This window comes from Anticarsia gemmatalis, chromosome 1, assembly GCF_050436995.1.
Source record: "Anticarsia gemmatalis isolate Benzon Research Colony breed Stoneville strain chromosome 1, ilAntGemm2 primary, whole genome shotgun sequence".
Classification (NCBI taxonomy): domain Eukaryota; kingdom Metazoa; phylum Arthropoda; class Insecta; order Lepidoptera; family Erebidae; genus Anticarsia; species Anticarsia gemmatalis.
The window spans coordinates 7,776,908-7,796,587 of record NC_134745.1 but is presented as its reverse complement, the minus strand read 5'-3'; the positions used below and the strand labels follow the sequence as shown (position 1 = coordinate 7,796,587).

Here is a 19,680-nt window from a genome sequence, read left to right as displayed (position 1 = left end):
CTTTATTATATTTTTAGTGCATTTATGAAGTAATAACATTTTAAACTTAAACACATATATACACAATAAGTGGTGTTTAATCCAGCCATAATAATATAGTAACATAAGTAATACTTATAAAAACCTAGTAACTAAATTTTAACAAGCAATTTCAACAAGCACTTAGGTATGGGTGTCGCCAAATAACAAGTAGATGTTTAAGAAAGAATATTGAATATAGTGCGTCTACGTTCAGTTTGTGTGTAAGAGACTCTGTTGTCTGTTCTACTAAAAGCGAACCTCAAATTCGTTTATTATAATGTAGCGAAATTGTTTAAGTTGTTTGGCGGCACCTATAATAATAATATTAACCCATCACTGGCCTAATGGTCACAGGATTCCTCTACATTAGTATAATTGAAGTAAAACAGCTAGTTTATTCAACTGGCTTGTTTTTCTAGCGCTAATTATTGCTTTTACTAGGAGAATAAATGCCAATTTGTTTGTAAGTATCGTTATGGGTACTTAAACTTTAGAAAACGTTTAATAATCAGGGAAACTTGCTGTCAAAGGCCGAGGTGCGGCAAATCCTAATGTAGCAGTCAATTATATCGAATACCTTATTATTTTTCAACATTTACCGAATCTACGATGGTAAATGTTTGAAAAGAGAATCAAGAACTTTATGGACCTTTCCCAACAAGAGTTGGTAAGAACTTACCGGTGCATCTAGTGGAGTTTACACACGAAACTCACCAACACACTGACACAGCCCTGGTATAAAGAGCTGCCGACAAGCCTAGATGGCGAGTTTCACGAGTAGACTCTCATAAGATATACCGCACTTCGTTTTACACTACTTTGCAGTAACAATATCGACAAATTCGTTCATGCGCTCAATGTCGATTGTGTATGGAAAAACATTAGCAAGTACTGGCAAGTAGCACCGATCTATTAAGATTTCTTGAATATAACACTATGCAGCTTGCTGAACGATCAATAAAGAGGTGTTGTTGGAAATATTAGAAACATTAAGATTGACGTCTTCCCCGGTAGTGGAGACATTGAAAGCGGAGCCAACAATGTATGTTCCGGGTGCAGCACACACGCCGCGCACCTGCACGCGCTTAGACTCAAACTTGTCCAGGTTGACGCTAACGCCTAATTCTTTGGCTTCTACGTCGGAACCATAGCTGAGAGCACCGGCCCAGCCCAATTCTCCAGACAACTCTCTAAAATATAAAAAGACAACGAATTTAGAATAATATAATATAGGTAAGATACTGGTATAGATAGATGACAGTAGTTACTACTCACCTATTTTTTTGTTTTGACATATCAATAAAAACTTTCACAGGGACTCCATAGCAATTAACAATGTTTAATGTTATCGGTACTAAGCATAGTTTCATTTGTTTAAAATTATGTTTGATGTGATTGGAATGTTCTAGTCTGAATATCACAACATTGTCCTTTTTAGTTCTGGTAGTGGTTTCGCGTAAATCTACCTTGTTTTCATATTCGTCTAGTTGTAGAGGAGATACGTCTCCAGGCGTTACTTCCCTTTCACGGGAGATTGCTTTTGTGAAACAATCTAACCATAAGCAGTGTTGACCGATCGCAGATTTTCCTGTACTTTTTTCGTGTACTTTCCATCGAAGAACAAACATGGACTGTATCAATCCCGTTCTCTTATTAGAATTTTGCGACGCAGTCGCATCGGATTCAATAAAGGACGGTCTGTTGTCCATCACAAACTTAGAATACGGTGGCACATTTACATCGGCCATTGAATCCGGATGCCCTTCAGCTATTTTGACATGAGAATATTCAACTTTTCCTTCGGGCAGCGGTGAAAGTATTCGTCGCGCTTTAAGCACAAAGTGAAGTTTTTCACGGGACGAGAGCGGGTCGGCCGCCCCCCGCGCCGCCACGAGCCCTACCAAGCTCCACTGGCGACTCAGCAGGGACGCCTCTAGCACCTCCGCGGTGAGGTCCTCGCTCCTCTCACCGAAGATATTTTTAACCTCGACGGCCAAGTTCATGCTCTCCACGGCGTTATCCTCGACGCGACCGAGACTTCGTCGCGGGGTCACCGCGAGTTCGACCGCCTCCTGAAACATTATCGTGAATTGAATAGGCGCCGCGAATTTTATCAATATCGAAATCGTAACGGTCGATTTACACATTCATAAGCTAAGGTGCCAGCGGTGATGCCAGTTATCACATCGATCGATCGACGAGCGGGAAGGAAGCGACTCGCCGCCGGCTATGCGAACGACTCATCACACTCGACTCGTAAGACCCGGCAAGTTAACTCACAACCTACTTTACTCGTCGACGCGTAAATCGGAGTGAAAGAAAAAAAATAGTCGGGCAGTACTCACGGTGACGCGGAAGCGGAACACGTGTCGCAACAAGCGGTAGGGTCGCGCGCGCAGCCCCGTGGAGTAGTGCGCCAGCAGCAGCAGGCGCGAGGCGCCGGCCCGCGGCCGCAGCAGCAGCGAGCGCCGCAGCGACGCGCCGCGCGCCAGCACGCCGCCCGCGCCCGCACCCCCGCCCGCGCCCGCCGCCAGCACGTGGCGCGCCGCCGCCGCGCGCCAGCCCGCCGCCCGCGCCGCGCGCTCGTCTGCACACACGACACGTCAGGCTCGAACTCACACTCTCTAGACGAAGGGAGACAGCATCGCGATCTACAACGCCCGGACACCGTAGCTCGTTCGAGTTATGCGGGAATGGAAATACGTCGGATAGAGAGAGAGACTCCTGATAGGGCCGATGATAACTAGTTCGATGAAACTTTTATCTTTACGTACCCGAATACGCGGGAGGTTCTCGAAACTTGACTTCGTATAGATGTTTAAACTCGTCGTCGTCTTCGGAGGTCACTAGATGGACGCAGTCCGGGTGAGACGCGGCTATGTAGAGGTTCGTCATGTCGACGGGCCCGACGTTAGTAAATTCGACGTCTATAGTTCTCATTTCTCCGCTTATGACGTCGGGACTCGTCTCAGAAAACGTCATCTAAAATGCAGATACAGAACGTTTGGTAAAAACGTACAGACACACGCGTGCATAAAACAAACAACTTTCCATTCCTGTAAACGGTCAATTCTTTATATTGCTATTATATTATTACTATTATGAAATTTTTGGATTCGTTTTTGTACTTTAATACAGGAAAATCATTTTACTCGACAGAGAACTTGGAAATAACATTAATTTGAAAATATTACTCACCTGCAAGCAAGGCGCTTCTGGTATCACGGTAATTTGTAATCGTTTATCGCAGCCTTTCTCGCTAGAGCCGAGATTTACTTTACCTGATATCATCACACTGTTTCCATTTTCATTACCACTTTCACCCGCATTAATCAACCTGGAATAATAAAATCTTTCACTAAAAACGCACTTTTTAAACTGAATGAATTAACTAATGAGGTATATGACTGTTAAACTTACTTGTAAGCCAATCCGTGAATTTGTAGACGTCCAACTTGTAAAGGCGTTAAAGTGAAAATCAAAACCTTTTTGCAGTCACCTTCTAGGAGGACAGATTTGATTTTTTGACTGAATATAATATTACTCTCTAGAACTTGTCCGGCGGACACCGCCTGCTCGTTGCTAAGCACGGTCTCGCCGGCTCCACTCTCGTCCGCCTCGACAACGAAACGCCACAGCAGCTCCACATCTTTTAATATTAACGAAATCTTCAAGGGATTCCATAACGTTACCGATATCTGTATCGGCTCTGAAATAAGAGGGAATGATAGATAACAATGTCATAAGTATAATAAAAGTAGCTCTTCACGGTCGGTTCAAGCGAAAGTAGCGTGAAACGAAATCGACAGAAGCAGTCTCCTCTGTCGCAATACGGGAGTAGTGACATACCGCCTTGGGGTACGAGGGGTTCGCAGTCCGCAGTGTCGGTGTAGAGATCTATGGTCGGCTTGAATATCATGGGCACGGCGCCGTGCGCCACCTGCAGCAGCATCTCCTCGAGCGTGCGCCAGGTGTGGTCGTCGGCGCGCTCGGCGGCCGCGCCCAGGCTCAGCGACGTGGCGGCGCGGCGCCGCGGGGACGCCAGCGGCGCCGGCCCCACGCACAGCACGCTCGTCTCGCGCGCCACCACCAGCGGCAACGGCAACTCCTCCAGGCGATCCTTAGGCTCTTCCGAGCTGTCTATCCATTGCTGTAGAATTAAGAAAGTTATTTAAAAAGCGCAAGCACGAAATCACGTTAAAAGATCGCGAACTAAAAACGAATCGACGGCGGGGAGGTCGGCGCCGGGTACCTGGTGCTGCAGCATGTACTCCCGCAGGAAGGCGTCCTGCTGCTGCGGCGGCTGCGGGCCGCGCGGCGCCAGCGGCGCGCCCAGCCAGCGCAGCGCGGCGCGGCCCTGGCGCAGCGCGCCCGCCAGCCGCCCCAGCGCGAACTGCACGTGGTCCGTCGCCAGCCGCCAGCCGCTGCGCTCGTACACCTGCGCACGCGATCGTCTCTGTCAGTCTGTCTCGCTCTATGCGGAGCGCATCGTTAAATGATCGCTCGAATCGTTCGTATCTACCAAAAGTGTTCCTTTATACTTTATCCGGGACGTTTATACGCGTGTGTTGTATGTGTTGTGTGTATGTGTTGAAACAGATATTAGATGCAGACGTGATAAAACCGAGATGCGACTTTCGATTAGAATCCTCATATTAATTTTGATACCGACCATCTGACCATAGAAAAAAGTAAGTAATGGCGTTATTGTCTACGTGGTTAGGTGTCTGTAGATACGAACGGAGCTTTAAACGGTTAACTAGTAACTCACTTGATACGCTTGTTTATAACATCTGTAAGCATGTTTTTTTTGTCCGGCCTTGGAGAACCTGTGGCCGGCTAAGACCATATGAAAAGCATATTTTCTGCACATTCCCTTTACACCTGGGCCAGATAAGAAACATAGCGCAGCTTGCTCCAGAAGCATGGCGCTACGAAGATCACTATCCTCTGACGTCATCCGAATCAATTGTTTTGCAGCTTCTCCGTGTAAACCAGAGCCACTGAGACACAGAACCGACAAAAGAGTAGCTCTTACGGCGTATTGAACCATCCTGTAATGCAATTATAGCCCTTGAAAAATCTCTGCGTAAGAGTAAGTGTGCTTGTAGCACGTAATTATGGTCTTATTTATATCTCATACAGCATATAAGTAAAGACTAAAAAATATAAAAAACACATACTCTTAATTCTTACAAACCTACAAGTGTTGAGATAGGTAACAATGCTTTCTTCCATATAGCCATGTGTTTTACGATTAGCCTCTCCTGACATGAAGGCACTAATCGCTGCCATTTCAAGTGCACCAGCGTAACAAAGCCAAGCACTGTCTGCATAGAATTCTCTTTTCGCTGTGTGGTATGCATCGAAGGCGCGTTGCCACTGTCTACACATGAACCAGAGGTCACCCAGCCGCCGCAATTGCAATTCTGGACAGTCGCTAGTATATCTGAAAGAAATGGGTAATTGTAATTTATGAGATCTTATTATTGTATTTGCAACACATTTCTACATTCTGTGTTAACATTATGACAATAAAAGTGATCCATATTAATATAATATAATCATGGTGATTGGTTATTTTTGATATTTGTATTTTTTTTATGGTACTCACATCACAGTGCTATTCCCAGTCGTGTTGCCCGTTTTCCCGGTGCCAAACCACCTTTTAGTTGCAGATAATAAAGATCTACTCACGCCTTTTCTGTTGGCGACCTGTTCATAATAATGGTATTTAAGATAGACTTTGAGTAAACACGTAACTTAAGAAAGGCAATAGGCAGGTTATTTTATTTATTGATTTATTACAAGAAACTATGCTTACTACTTCAGACAGCTGTGAGATTTGCTTCTCCATGTATGGAAGTAATGCCTTAGATGTGTACTCTTGCAAGAACTTCTTAATAGCCTCAATATCATTGGTATTTAGAGCTGTACCATGAACTTCAGTTGAAAATTCTAGACCTCTTCCTGCTACATTGACACTTTCAGAGCTCCCGGAAAATGAGTGTGTCTGAAATATATTGTAATATGAACTAGTGATAGTGTGTCTTATAGAATGGCAAATAAATTGAAAATGTGTATAATACCTGCAGGCTATTGGCGTTGTCATACACATCTGTTTCAGGAGCTGTTAATGGATGCATATTGTCAGGATTTATTGCTGATATAACTGTATTGCCATCTTCTGTTGAAAATAAAATAACAAATATTTAATTTAAAACATCCGGAACTCAAAACTCAAACATCAATTTAAAATAAAAACTCCTCAACAACTTAATGTCTCTTACATAGTCACTCTTGAACTATGATATAGCTGACATCTGAAGTAATTATACTACAAAAGGGTAAAACCATACACAACCTGGTATATTCATAGTTGCTGCTGGGAACCCTGGCTGGGGCTCAGTTGGGCTTGTGGGTAGGTTGGTAAGTGATGACGACATCTCATTCTGAAAGTTTAAGGTCACACTGTCAGACTATTCATTATTTATTAGGCATGATACTCTTAATCTAACAATTTTATATTATCTAAGAGTCATATTATGTATGTATGTTGTCATAACTTAAAGAGACAAAATATTCAATATGGTACTTTGAAATCATATTATCACTCATTACTCTAAATAGGTGAGTGGTGTCCTCTGCCATAAAGTCATTTATAATTTAAGATTTAATAAATAAATAAACTACATTATTATAATATTAATACTTACACTAGTTTGTGATGTCCTTTTTATAAACTGTGCCCATAGATCAGTAGACACATTCTGATCTAGAGTACTTTTAGAGTTGATTGATAACATGAAGCAATTGGCAGCACCAAAAGTTTGCTTTAGAGTTTCAAATGTAGCATCAGCTCTGTAAAAGATATTTAGACATTAAAATCTATAAATAATATTAAAAGTGATTCTTCACCTGTCTTTATCTTATTGTATGGTTAGTGGTCAACCTAGTGTCAAAGTTGTTCAAACCGCCGGAAAGCCTATGACGTGGCTTAACACTTAATAGACAACAACCGAGACCGACATTTTACATACCCTCTGAAGCACGGAGACGCCCAGTTCAAATACCACTATGCGGTCACCCATCAATGGAATGATGGTGTCAAGTGTTGCTTAGCCCAAGATCGTTTGCCGACTGGTGAGCGCAACTGGCTATAGGCGCCAATATATCTTTTAAATGAACTTACTTTTCTTTTGAAACAGCAGATACATCATGCAGTAAAAGATAAGACTTTAACACTCCACTGTTGAACCACTTCGGTAGCTTAGGTGGGGTAACATTTTGTAGCTGAGCATACTGTTGATTTAAATTATTAAAACTGTCTATAACATTGTCATCATATGTTGTTCCAACAATAATACAGGATATAAAATGTTTCGTAAACTCATGATCTGAAGGGAACTGAACTTCTAAGTATGTCTCTCTCCAAGCATCAAACCAGTGAGTAGACTGAGGAACATCAAATGTTCTTCCATCTGAAAAAAAGATGGTAAACTATAATATTTTACTCTCTTTTCAGTTTTTAATATCTATATTTATAACTTTTATAAGAAATCATGTTCTTACTGATAACAATATTCAAGAATCAACAGAATTTAAATACAATCTGTATATTTTATCAACAAGCCGTTAACACAGAGCTATAGATTATCTATATATTAAACATACCTATATCAAGAGCCACAGTTTTGTCATGGTAATTGTATAAGACAGCATTGTTCAGCTGTCTTCTTGCTTCAGTTGGCTGTAATGGCTTCCAATTTACATCTCTTATAATTAACTTCCAATTTTTAATAGTGCAGGTATTGCCTCCTGGATCTCTGAATTGGCCTGAATAATGAAAACTTTACAATTTAGCTAAACAGTAATTATCAACTATCTTTCTACATTAAACACTGCCATGTTTATTGTAAGAAGATACTGATGGGAGCCTTAGTTCAATTTAAAGATTACTTCATTTCAACATTCACTAATACTTGCATTTTAATTTCATTGTGTACAATAAAAGCAAGGAATGCAACAATGGTAGTTGTAATCATAGCAGAAAATAAATAATTATGCAACTTAGATAAACATGTTAGTAAGGGAATGATTATAATGAAACCTTAAAATACTCTCTCTAAAATATGCTGTTCAAGGGCCTTTATGATGATTTATAAAAAATGCCACCCCTTTTGAAATGGCTATGGCTAATTATTAAATATTATGAAATATACCTTCCCAATCCATTGCTGTGAATGGTTGCAACAATTCTGTAAAAGACAAGTTATTCTTGGACACAACATTTTCCACTTTAGGACTGCACAACACTGCAACTATGGGTGAAAATGAATCCTGGATAAATTCCTGAGCAGTTTTCCCAAGTCTGGCCATGATATATGGTGTCAACGAGTGGTATTTTTCATTCCTTTTCAAGTCCTAATATCTAATGGTAAGTGATTAAGCTTTATATAATAAGCAGAAGGATTAATTATAGTAAAAATAATGTTCATTTGATTACTAAAGTGATGAAGTGATCAACCAAATCAACAAAAGTCAAAACGTAGTTGTCAATATTGACATTTTGTTATTTTGTTGATAACTGTCAAAATCAGTAATAGACAAAATAGTATTTTAAATCAAAGACAATAACATCGCACGCACAGTGATGCAGAATCGAATGCATGGAAATAACGAAATAGATTACTATAATATACTGGTGGCCGTTACATATTTAGATATAATTGTAAATTTTGTAGAATAATATTATTTAAATCGGTAAGGGTAAAACACGACAGGCAACACCATATCAGGTACGCGAAAATCTAAAAACAGTTCGAATTTCCGTTTTATTATAAAACTATTAGTAAATTACGTCTCGTCTGTGGTCTCGTGATATTTTTAGTAAAAGGAACAGGCCCTATTTTAACTCGAACTACTACTACCAGTAGCACTTAGCCGAACCTGGGAATCGAACCCGGATCCTCGGGATTAGCAGTCGTATACGCTAACGTCCAGGCAACATGATATATACCTATACATATTATAATAGATAAATCCTTAGTGTTAGTGTATCAGCAAACAAAATTATATTCAGCTTTTCATATGTACATTTGGAAATATACTAAGAATATTTATTATGAATCAAAGACTTAGCTTAATTTTAAATGTTCAATAAAAAGAAGAATGCTGTCCATATCAGTAATATTTAATGAAAAATTCATTTTACAAAATTCAGGTTTACCTAATTAACCAATTAAAACAATAAAAAAAATATTTACGAAGACAATACAATTCGTAAATGTAGTTCTTAGATAAAAATAAAATCATTAGCTTAAAAATAAGTATAATTTTGCTTAAGTAATTCTTTATTTTAATTAAAATAACACTTTTAAAACAATAATTGTTCAGTTGCACAAATTTCAAATTATAATAGGTATTTGTCAGCTAGATCAGTGTCGGTCAAATCTTTTTCTGGTTCTAGTCAACACTTGAGGAGATATTTATAAAGATTTATTTACATAGAGGGGAATAGATAGGAGCGAGAGAAAGTTAAAGCCGTTGGATTGATATAATAGAGTAGTAAATAACCCATACAATCCACAATATTAACGTATAATAGAATACGGGAATTAACGCGAACACGCATTTTACCTTAAAATGCCTAACGTTTCGGCGCAGGTTGCACTCGCCGTGGTCCCAGGCAGACTGCCTGGGACCACGGCGAGTGCAACCTGCGCCGAAACGTTAGGCATTTTAAGGTAAAATGCGTGTTCGCGTTAATTCCCGTATTCTATTATACATTAAACATGCAACGCGAGAGTTTAAAAGTTATGATCACAATATTAACGATTTTTGTTTGTTTTTTATTTACAATTAAGTAATTTAACGATTATATGGAACTTACCAGCACCAAATCAGTGTAGCGAGGATTAATCGCGACAACATTTATTCTAAGGGTAGCCTTTACATTTTAACCTGTACATACATGTACTAACGACAATTATTGTTTTATAAATGTATGTTTTTAATTTTACATGAGTAATCATAGAGAGAAATATATAGCCTGGCCAGAATATGTGTTTGCATTCCCGTTCTTAATTAGTCACAAAATTTTAAACTATCGCAACTTTAACTCAAATGAGCATAATGCAAACAGATTTTTGACATCAAAAATTAAAAAAAATATCGTGTTTAGAACCGACTGAGTAATATTGAATAATCAAAATTCGTGACAAAATTAGCTGCAGATCATTTTATTAAATATTTTATCTTAAACCATTAAGATTGCGCATTTTTTAATTGTATGAGTTTCAGCTGTTTATTTAGTTATCAATTATACATTTGTCGTGTTTTTGTGCATATATCATGAATCCTAGCGCAACTGTAACACATTTTTGGAAAACCTATTTTATCTGAAATAGTTTTTGCTGACTCCTGAAGTAAAACAAAGAGTTGATATGAGATTTAAATCAAAACATCGCCCGAAAATTTTATATTATTTTAACGGGTTATATACCAACCTATAAGAGTTAACTATTAAATGAAGCTGTAATACAGCGCCAGCGCAACCCTGTGTTCAGTTGAATGCGGAAACGTTAATACAGGGCCAGAATTAATAAATAAAATAGCATCAGCAATATCTGCCTGCTTATCCTCTAACGTTTTAAGAAAATAATAAGTAAGTACCATAATAATTCCTAGCCTGATTATCTGAATAAACAAAACCATACATGAATCCCTTGATGGTATAATATTTCACAATGCACGCACGTCTTTGGTTTCGTAGCGTAAGCCGTATGGTATTTTAGGCCTTTAACAAAGTTAGGAATAATGAAAGTGAGTATTAAATTTAAATATTTGGAATAAATCATTTGCCAATGCATCTTGCTTATGCTAAACTTTTAGCATTTGGAGTGGAATGGTGATTGCGATATTTAAAAATTCTAGAAATAATACTTATTGTTATTAATTTTATTTTAATGAGTCTTAAATTAATTTAAAATATCTATACTTAATATAAAATAAAATCTAAGAACAAAATTTAGCTAGATGCACCATTAGAATCGAGAAAAAAATCAATTGGAATCATCTTGAATGAATTTCCAAGACTTGTATATCTAAAAACTAAAATAACGGTAAAATATATAATTAATTGGCTATTTGACATTTTATTACCTTCAATTATTATAATATATAAATGTGCGAGAATTGGTAGCCATACATCTCATTTTAAAGATAAATCGTAGGTATATTTTTGTTGGTAAGGCATTTCATTATCTGCATAGTTAAAAACTTTTGTGTGGAACAACAGCATGATCAATTGTTATTTCACAGATATTTTTGCTGATCATAATATTGTGTCAAGTAACTAATGTGGCACTTTCAAAGTATAAAAGCTGCCACCGAAAATGAATACGCTGGGTATTCACACCTTTTTTAGATCTAAAAAAATACAGAGATAATCTTAATACTTTTCGATTTCGGTTGTATTTATTATCTCAGTAGGCAAAATTATTTAGAAATTTAAATCAAATTATACTAGGTAGATTCGAAAAACAATTAACATAATATTTTATTTTAGGTAGTAAAATTAAAGCGAATCGTTATGGTACGACGTGATAATAAAATGTTCAAAATAATTTGAAATGTAATACAATCATAATACAAATTATAAATATAATTTCTTTTTTCACTGTTGAAATGTTCATGGTTCACAAGCTGAGGTCAGTACAAATACGTACTCTTGTAAAAATAATGGATATGCAGAACTTCTAATCGTCTTGACCTCGAGAACTTTCGTCACGAACACGAACGTAACATCGCCGTCGAAAGCACAAAAATCTGTAGCTTTCACATATCAAATCGGGTACATACTTTTTACAACTATCTTTACTCAAAGTTCGAGTTGAACATATTTATGTTTAGATCCTCAAAAGTGGCGGTACCGCTCTGGTCGAGAATTTGCAGCATGTCCGACAACTCGTGAGGCCCGTGAGCTCCTTCCGCCGTAGTCGCGCCCGCGGCCGCGCCGGCGCCGCCTTGCCACGACCACATGCCTGAAGGATGAGAAACGGCGAGTGAATATTAAAATAGAATTTATTCGGTTATAATATAGTATATTAGGTCGAGTACAATCGCTGGCGACCGACTTCGAGAAGCACAAAAACATTCACGTTTAGTCGAAGACGATAATGAAGTATAACATGCATATTAATACGCTTGCGATAGGAGGGCGAAGAGGCGACACTGACCGTGCGAAGGGTGCGGGTGGTGGTTATGGTGGTAGTGCGCGGGCGGCAGGTAGGCGGGCGCGGGCGGCGAGCGCGCCGGGCTGGCGTCGGGCGCCGCGCCCGCCTCGCCGCTGTACGCGTAGCTCTCGCCGCCGCCGCCGCCGCTCTGCGGACACACCACACGGAAATAACACATCGTGAACACAATTTATATGTATACATATACATCTTAAACGTTAGGATAAAACGATCGGAGGCGGCACTGCCGTATCGCTCGCTAGTGAGATAGCCAATCGTCAAGGTATCGATAAATATCAATAAATTCGTTAGTAAACAATTGTCACGCATTCGATTCGTGAGCGAGTCCGCACCGTGCGCAGCGTGGTCCAGGTGGTGTGCGGCGGCGTGTTGGCGGGGCGGTGCGGCGAGTAGTCGGGCGCGTAGTGCGGCGCGTAGGGCGGCGCGGCCGGCGTGTCGCCCGGCGAGCGCGCGCCCACGCCACCCACGGCGCCCACGGGCCCCACGCCGCTCACCGCGCCCACCTGCGCCGCGCCTGCGGATGACGTCGATTTAGTATTTCGGACGATTTATTTGAATATCGATCGGTTCGCCGACTCGAAGAGATCGGTCTCACCCGGTGGAGCGTGATGTTGCTGATGGAGGGCCGGCGGCGGAGCTTGATACACGTCGCGGTGTCTCAAGTGATAATCGTAATTTTCCTCCGCTGCCGGTTCGCCGGTGGTGCTTCCCAGCGAACGACTGCGAACGAATGTAAAGTGTCAGTGAACGAAACGCTGCGTAAACGATACGAAAAATGTGTTTGTAAAGCGGTGATGCGTACTTAGCTAATGTGTTAGTGCAGACGATATACTCTACGTCATCGTTGTACGGGTTCAAAAAGGCGAATGCTGACGTCCTTAACCAAATCCATTCACGATTTTTGGTGCGAAACCGATACATGAGGGATATTATCTGACCCTTAAGTTTTAAAACTGAAACAAAAATAATTCATGTCACACCGCATATAATATGAATATATTGAATGTGATCATTATAAACATTAAATTAAAAACCTTGATCGAAATTATCCCTCATATGCTGTTGGTCTTCCGGATGATAAAACTCGTAACAAAGTTTTCCTAACAGGTCAGCAGGAGCATACCCGACCACTTGCGTTGCACGTTGATCAGCAAAGGTAAAACGCCCATCTACTGAATGTCTCGACACGAATTCTACTCCGCCACTACATAAATTGTTTTCTGAATTGTTTGGTGTCGATGTAACCTGCAATAAAATATTACGAAAACATATTTAACAAATTTTGGTAATGGGGCAATGAACCAACATGTTAGATTTAGACGAGTATTTTTATCGGAAAAACAGTTAATAGTAGCTACTACTAACAGTTAAAAATAGCTACCTGTAATCGTCCGATGGCGACAAGACAACAATGTGACGTGTCAAGTTCCTCTTGAATAGGACGATCCATCTGCATACCTGGAAACAGATCTGATGTCCCAAACACATAAAACTATGTTTCTTAGATGTTTAACTTTTATAAGTCGTAAAAATATAAGAAACTAGTTCCTTCAAGGTATAACATTATTTTTTATTTCGGTTTTGATAACCCGTCTGGGGGCACGTGCCCACCCGACTTCTCCTCCTGGATATATTAGAGTCAGGAGAACTTACTGTCGTCGTATTGTATACCCAATACGATCGCATAACAGTAACCAAGTTGCTTTAGGAAATAGAGACATCGCTAAAATTAGTTCATTGGTAGTATAAGCACATCAGTTATAACATCTCTGGCAAATAATATTTTTTAATAAAATTCAAAGATGTTTAAACTCTGTTGTAAAAAACATTGAAGACTTCTGCAGAAATATGTTTTTAATGTGATTGATAATGAGGTAACATTATTTGAAAATACCATAATTGTGTATAACCAATTCCACAATATCTACTCTTTTGGCTTAGTATTAGTTACCTGTGGGAGGCCAATTTTTTATATATCCGGTACAATGGACCACTGCATAATTGTGTCCATCGTGAGAAGGACCTAAAGAGTTTCGCGCTCGCAGTCTTCCTAAGTGTGCCCCCTCGGCCGAGCCACCCACGCGCATACGACAAATGAACCCGCGACGGGAGCCCATTACTTGACGCATGGACGCTAAAATGAAACGTTAGAATTAAACACTTACAAAAAGCCACTAAATTTAGATAGAAAATAAGTTCAAAATGTATTTCTGTTAACACATATTTCTTTATGATAATACTCACATTGATGACCTTCTTTTTTAACAGTGCCAGTCTTAAGATCCAAAATACGTCCCGTATTTTGAGGTTCTTGAGTGCTTAATTGTTCTCTAACTTTTTCAACATCATCTGGATGCACTTGATCATATAAACAGGAAGAGTACCATTCACCCTGAAACAAGGCAAAGGTATAATTTAAGGTGAAAAGATAATTCCTATTTATACATACCACTATGTACTATTAACGAATGAAGTCTAAGATCTCCTCAAACAATTGACCTAGTTAAAGATCGTTGCGTTGCATAAGAGTTAAAGAAAGAAACATCATAACGGATTCACCACTGTCTCAAATGTAGAGAGAGTGTGAACTATTACAGACTGAGAGATAGTATTAATGGTAAAGATGCTACAAGTGAATAACAAAAAATACGTACCTGCGAGTAATTTAAAACTGGAGCTATGCTGTCGCTTACATAAATTATACGCCCTGTATCGCAGCTCACAACAAACAAGAAGCCATCAGCAGCCTCTAAGATTAAATGCTTTAATTCTTGATCAGTCAAGAAAGATGGTTTGTAAGTGCCATCTGTTGATGTGTTGCCAGTGCCTACAACATAAAATATATTTAACAACATGCTTTACAAAATATATCTGCAGCACATAAACTTTTTTGCATCAATGAAAGTTATTTTAAATTTCGAGCAAAATGGCAGCATTACCTCTCAAGGCTTTCATATGCGCTACTGCCATACGCAGTATGGTAAGTTTGTCGGGTTTGCGTGCCAGTGCAGAGCATGTTGGAACCATATCAGATAGTTCCGTGATATATGCCGTCATCTTGTTTCTTCTTCGGCGTTCAATCTCGCAATGGTTCTCACGGCTGAAAGCAATTCATAGCGTCAATATAAATGAATTATAGTAATAACCTACTAACGATTAAAAATGGTACTTGAGACACTGAATGTCCTGGAACTGAAGTCATGTAGGTAAGTATAAAATCTGGCATTCTGCTTAGCACCCGCAGAGACAGAAACAAGAAAGCCACGATGCATTAAAAAAGTTCGGAAAATTTCAATGACATATCTATACTAATCTATACTAATATTATAAAGCTGAAGAGTTTGTTTGTTTGAACGCGCTAATCTCAGGATCTACTGGCCCGATTTGAAAAATTCTTTCAGGGTTAGATAGCCCATTTATCGAGGTAGGCTATAGGCTATATATCATCACGCTACGTCCAAAAGGAGCAGAGTAGCAATAAAAAATGTTACAAAAACGGGGAAATTTTTGACCCATTCTCTCTTATGTGACGCAAGCGAAGTTGCGCGGGTCAGCTAGTTTTAAATAAGCCCATGGGGCAGTATAGTTCTTCTACTGACATGATATTACTGTAACTTAGAATTAGATACTCTCTACGGAAACCAAAAATCGAATGCTAGACGTAAAAAATCAACATCTAAAACTTTCATCAGGGCAATTATAGGTATCATTATGAGTTTATTAGATACGTAGTTTCTGCCCGCAACGTCGTCCACTTGGAAAGATTTCGAAGTAAAGAGTATGATATAAACCAAATTATAAAAAAATACGTTTGCTGTATGTATTAGAACAGTACATATCAATAAAATTCAGAAGGTTCTGTTTTCTTTTTTTTTATTTTATTGAAATATTCGCGTTATTTTCCTGACAAACCTTTTTTTATTATGGTTTCATTCACTTTTACGTGTACTACAGAAAACAAAATTATGCTATAAACAAAAATTGTAATTTATTTAAGTTCATTTTTAGAGAAAATGCGTTACTTGTAGCGTGATAAGACACGTTTTCAATCATCACACAGTAACCTAAAAAAAATAAGTGTCACGGTTATGGGAAAATAGCAGGCCTTGAAGTTTAGATTTCTATTCAATGTTTGTATACGTAGGAATACCTATTACATGCTCACTCAGATTACAAGTTACAGTATCTTATTTGGTGAGGTCTGTTTTTTGCTTTCGCTGACTAGTGCGGTGCGATAAACGTAAACACAATCAGGATAGGTACCTATTTAGGTATTAGTAGGCGAAAAGCAAAAACGGTTGCGGGGAAAAACGAAGCTAACACATTCGCGGTTTGAACCCAGTCACATCAGTTTTTACTTCTTGATTATGCCTTGTTTTGCGACTTGACAGATCTGTTGTTATATTCAGATCAGACACACTAAGTTAAAATGACGCGTGCTGTACCTGTGTTCTGCACAACAAATTTATACGAGGTTTATTTTATGGCAAACTTTCAAAATGCACTTGTATCTCTCACAAGGCCATCAAGTATGCGTGGACTAAACACTACCTACTGAGCAAATGGAAGTCCCTTGGTTTTCTAGTCCTCTTGGTCGTTTGCTGCGTCTGACCATTAAGGCCAAGTTGCGGCTTCCCACTTTGTGGCACTATTAAAATGGTCATCCGATCGAGCATTCGGTGCTACTTCTACGACCAGGACCCATTTTAACCATGGCGGGGGTTCTCTTTCGTACGGCACTTATACTACATAGGCTTCTGGGTTATGTATGGGCACCGTAACAAAGGATGGGAAATGAGTGGTAGGTGAAGCCTTCAAGTAATTCTCAGTGCGCTCATGAATCTCGATTTCTTGCGTGTTACTGATCGGGACTATCGAAATCTATCTACCTTTACTAATTATAAATACGAAAGATCCCATGTTACTCATATGCACCAAAAATAACAGATTTTGACGAATTTTTTTACACAGTTTGTGATCTGGTTTAAGGCATCAGATATATTTATTCATGTGGAAGTCACAGGCAGAAGATAGTATGTTAATTTTGCTAGTATTTTTGTTTTGCATCTTGTGTAATTGGTGGATTTACTTATTTTGATGTAGGTATTATTAATTATTTTCTTATTTATTGACTCTATGGTGTTGTACGACAGGAACAGAAAAATAGCAGACACTTCAACAAAGCTAATGTGGTCAAATGTGACATTCAATCAATGCATTCAATATTTGCATATTTGTTATAAAAAATATTTCTCTGTAGGGTAAGAATGTTAGTGATGATAATAAGTTACATATAAAAATTGAAGTTGGTTTTGATACAAATATATTGTTAGTAATGTGGGTTCCATACCTCGCAAATCTTTCCTTATCTTGAATATTATCCTCCTCCATCCTTGTGTATTTACCTCCACTTGCGTCGTCTTCATCTGACCTGTGATGAGCAAATTTCATAATTTACTTAATTTGTTTTTTATAATTACACTGTTATATAAATTCATTGTTCTATTAGATACATAAAATCTATTTAGGCTTGCCACTATTAACACTAACCTGAAAATAATAATACGGATATACATATCTGAACAACATTATCAATATCAAAATAATGTGTAAATTGGGCTAGTGTTATAATGATCAATTTATCATTTAGTACATCACAAGGAATGAGATGAATGAACAAAAAAAGGTAAAGGTATATGTGAAAGGTATTTTTTTACTTTCTTTACTTGCTACCATAAAATGAAGGTGTAATATATGATCTCAATAATTATTGTTATATTTGCATGTATAATGCCATACAATCAAACTCTTAGTATTACAAAGCACCTTTGATAACTGAGTTTCTTCACTCTAGTCACATTTTATTTTATAACAAACGGGTAATTTATTTACATCCTGTTTTCATACAATCATAAGAACTACATTATTTTGTATGCATGAGTAAAATAAGTTTAGTTTTAGTGGAATTGATGAATGATTGTAAAGTAAATTTTAGCTGGAAACTCACCCAACACTGCCAGCACGGCGTTTTTGTATATCCTTTGCTGGGTCAGCCCCTATAAAAATAATTTACAATATATTTAAAACCTAACTTCTCTTTCTTTTACATTTTTAAACATATTTACACATAAATTAATGTAGTGCCTGTGCCTTTAATTGTCATAGTGACATAGTCTTTCTACAATAAAAAATATCTATAATTTATTATTTATAATTAATTCTAAAATAATTATTTACTTATATTCATTGTTTACTACTAAAATATCAAATCAATATCATCTTTATAAGGATATAAACAAATAATAAAATACATTAAATGGATATTCTTATTTTGCGTTGTTTGTAACATAGATTTACTACATTCATGTTCTCAGAAATACGTAGCTTGCTGTATACGAATAAATCTTAGTCAGCAACATACACTTAACTGTTACATCAAGTTTTTATATATAAAAAATTAAACCACTTTCATTGAAATCAAAGGTGCTTTATAAATAAAGGTAAATCCAGACAATATGAGATTTACTACCATACGGAAATAATAGTAATTAAATTTCCATTCCTAGCCTCAAGTTGCTAACAACGCGTCACGCGGTGCAATGTCAAATCGAAAATAGGTCGATAACATTTATCATTATTGTCTTTCTTTGCTAAATGAATTGATAGAATACAATGTTACATATTGTTAGAATATATTTTTATTCTCAACAAAACATCAGTTTTGGTGTGCGTGGATATTCTACAAATCTACAAAAAGATCACCAACCGGGGATAGTGGGAGCCACGGCAGACATCGGTCAATAAACTCATCAGTCCTCGTTATAGTTATCACTAAATAATACTAAAATTTAACGTCAATCAAATTCACTAAAATATTTTCATTTACGCGCAAAGTAATACGTATGTTTACAGCTCTTCAATACAACACAAACGCCATTTTCCATTTACAACAATCTACACGAAAACGTCACATGTAAAAGATTGCCACAACAAAATATTTTTATCTACCATACATAATTTTTATTTCGCAAGATAAGTAAATTTTGTAAAATAGAAAGGTAAAGTTATAGTGAATAGTAATATAATATTCAAGATGTAAACGCATTTGAGATTCCTGCGTAGAATATAGTCTACTAGCGTTCTAGGGCATATCCTACAATGTTGAATGATAAGTATAAACTCGGGGACTCCCCTGAAACTAAGAGTCGGTGGGTTCAATATGTTTTGTTGCTATTTTGTCAATTTTATATTAACACTATTGGTCCCTAAATTTACACGTAGTTCGCAGTTAATTCATCGGAATGCCTTATTTAGTGTCCAGTGGGAACATAATATGTCCTACGATTAAGACACACGTAAGACACATAGCTTCCTTGCAATCCTTTGCTATTTCTTGTACAGA

General features: G+C 38.0%; 2 protein-coding genes across 4 annotated transcripts; both read right to left on the bottom strand.

Annotated features, from left to right (window-relative positions):
* Nucleotides 1–59: 59 nt before the first annotated feature.
* Nucleotides 60–8,570, bottom strand: l(3)76BDm (trafficking protein particle complex subunit 8 homolog l(3)76BDm). Its single transcript, XM_076116212.1, has 18 exons — nucleotides 8,244–8,570; nucleotides 7,696–7,857; nucleotides 7,214–7,502; nucleotides 6,738–6,882; nucleotides 6,386–6,473; nucleotides 6,111–6,208; nucleotides 5,846–6,034; nucleotides 5,636–5,736; nucleotides 5,222–5,470; nucleotides 4,793–5,075; nucleotides 4,274–4,459; nucleotides 3,871–4,171; nucleotides 3,442–3,730; nucleotides 3,220–3,358; nucleotides 2,796–3,003; nucleotides 2,367–2,608; nucleotides 1,297–2,093; nucleotides 60–1,211 (listed from the first exon to the last, which is right to left on the bottom strand). The coding sequence occupies exons 1-18, from the start codon at nucleotides 8,398–8,400 to the stop codon at nucleotides 956–958; spliced, it is 4,179 nt and encodes a 1,392-aa protein (XP_075972327.1). The 5' UTR covers nucleotides 8,401–8,570; the 3' UTR covers nucleotides 60–955.
* A 1,185-nt stretch (nucleotides 8,571–9,755) lies between these two features.
* Nucleotides 9,756–19,244, bottom strand: tgo (Aryl hydrocarbon receptor nuclear translocator homolog tgo). Of its 3 annotated transcripts, none has more exons than XM_076116226.1 (14): nucleotides 19,045–19,235; nucleotides 18,286–18,334; nucleotides 17,629–17,709; nucleotides 15,218–15,378; nucleotides 14,933–15,105; nucleotides 14,523–14,670; nucleotides 14,230–14,412; nucleotides 13,660–13,748; nucleotides 13,313–13,523; nucleotides 13,081–13,231; nucleotides 12,874–12,998; nucleotides 12,611–12,792; nucleotides 12,261–12,405; nucleotides 9,756–12,065 (listed from the first exon to the last, which is right to left on the bottom strand). In XM_076116226.1, exons 1-14 carry the CDS (start codon nucleotides 19,070–19,072, stop codon nucleotides 11,899–11,901), a joined length of 1,893 nt encoding a protein of 630 aa, XP_075972341.1. In that variant the 5' UTR covers nucleotides 19,073–19,235; the 3' UTR covers nucleotides 9,756–11,898. The 3 variants fall into 3 exon arrangements, with proteins under 3 accessions (XP_075972341.1, XP_075972349.1, XP_075972357.1); XM_076116234.1 differs by having other exon boundaries at nucleotides 13,660–13,736; XM_076116242.1 differs by lacking the exon at nucleotides 18,286–18,334 and having other exon boundaries at nucleotides 19,045–19,244.
* Nucleotides 19,245–19,680: the final 436 nt, after the last annotated feature.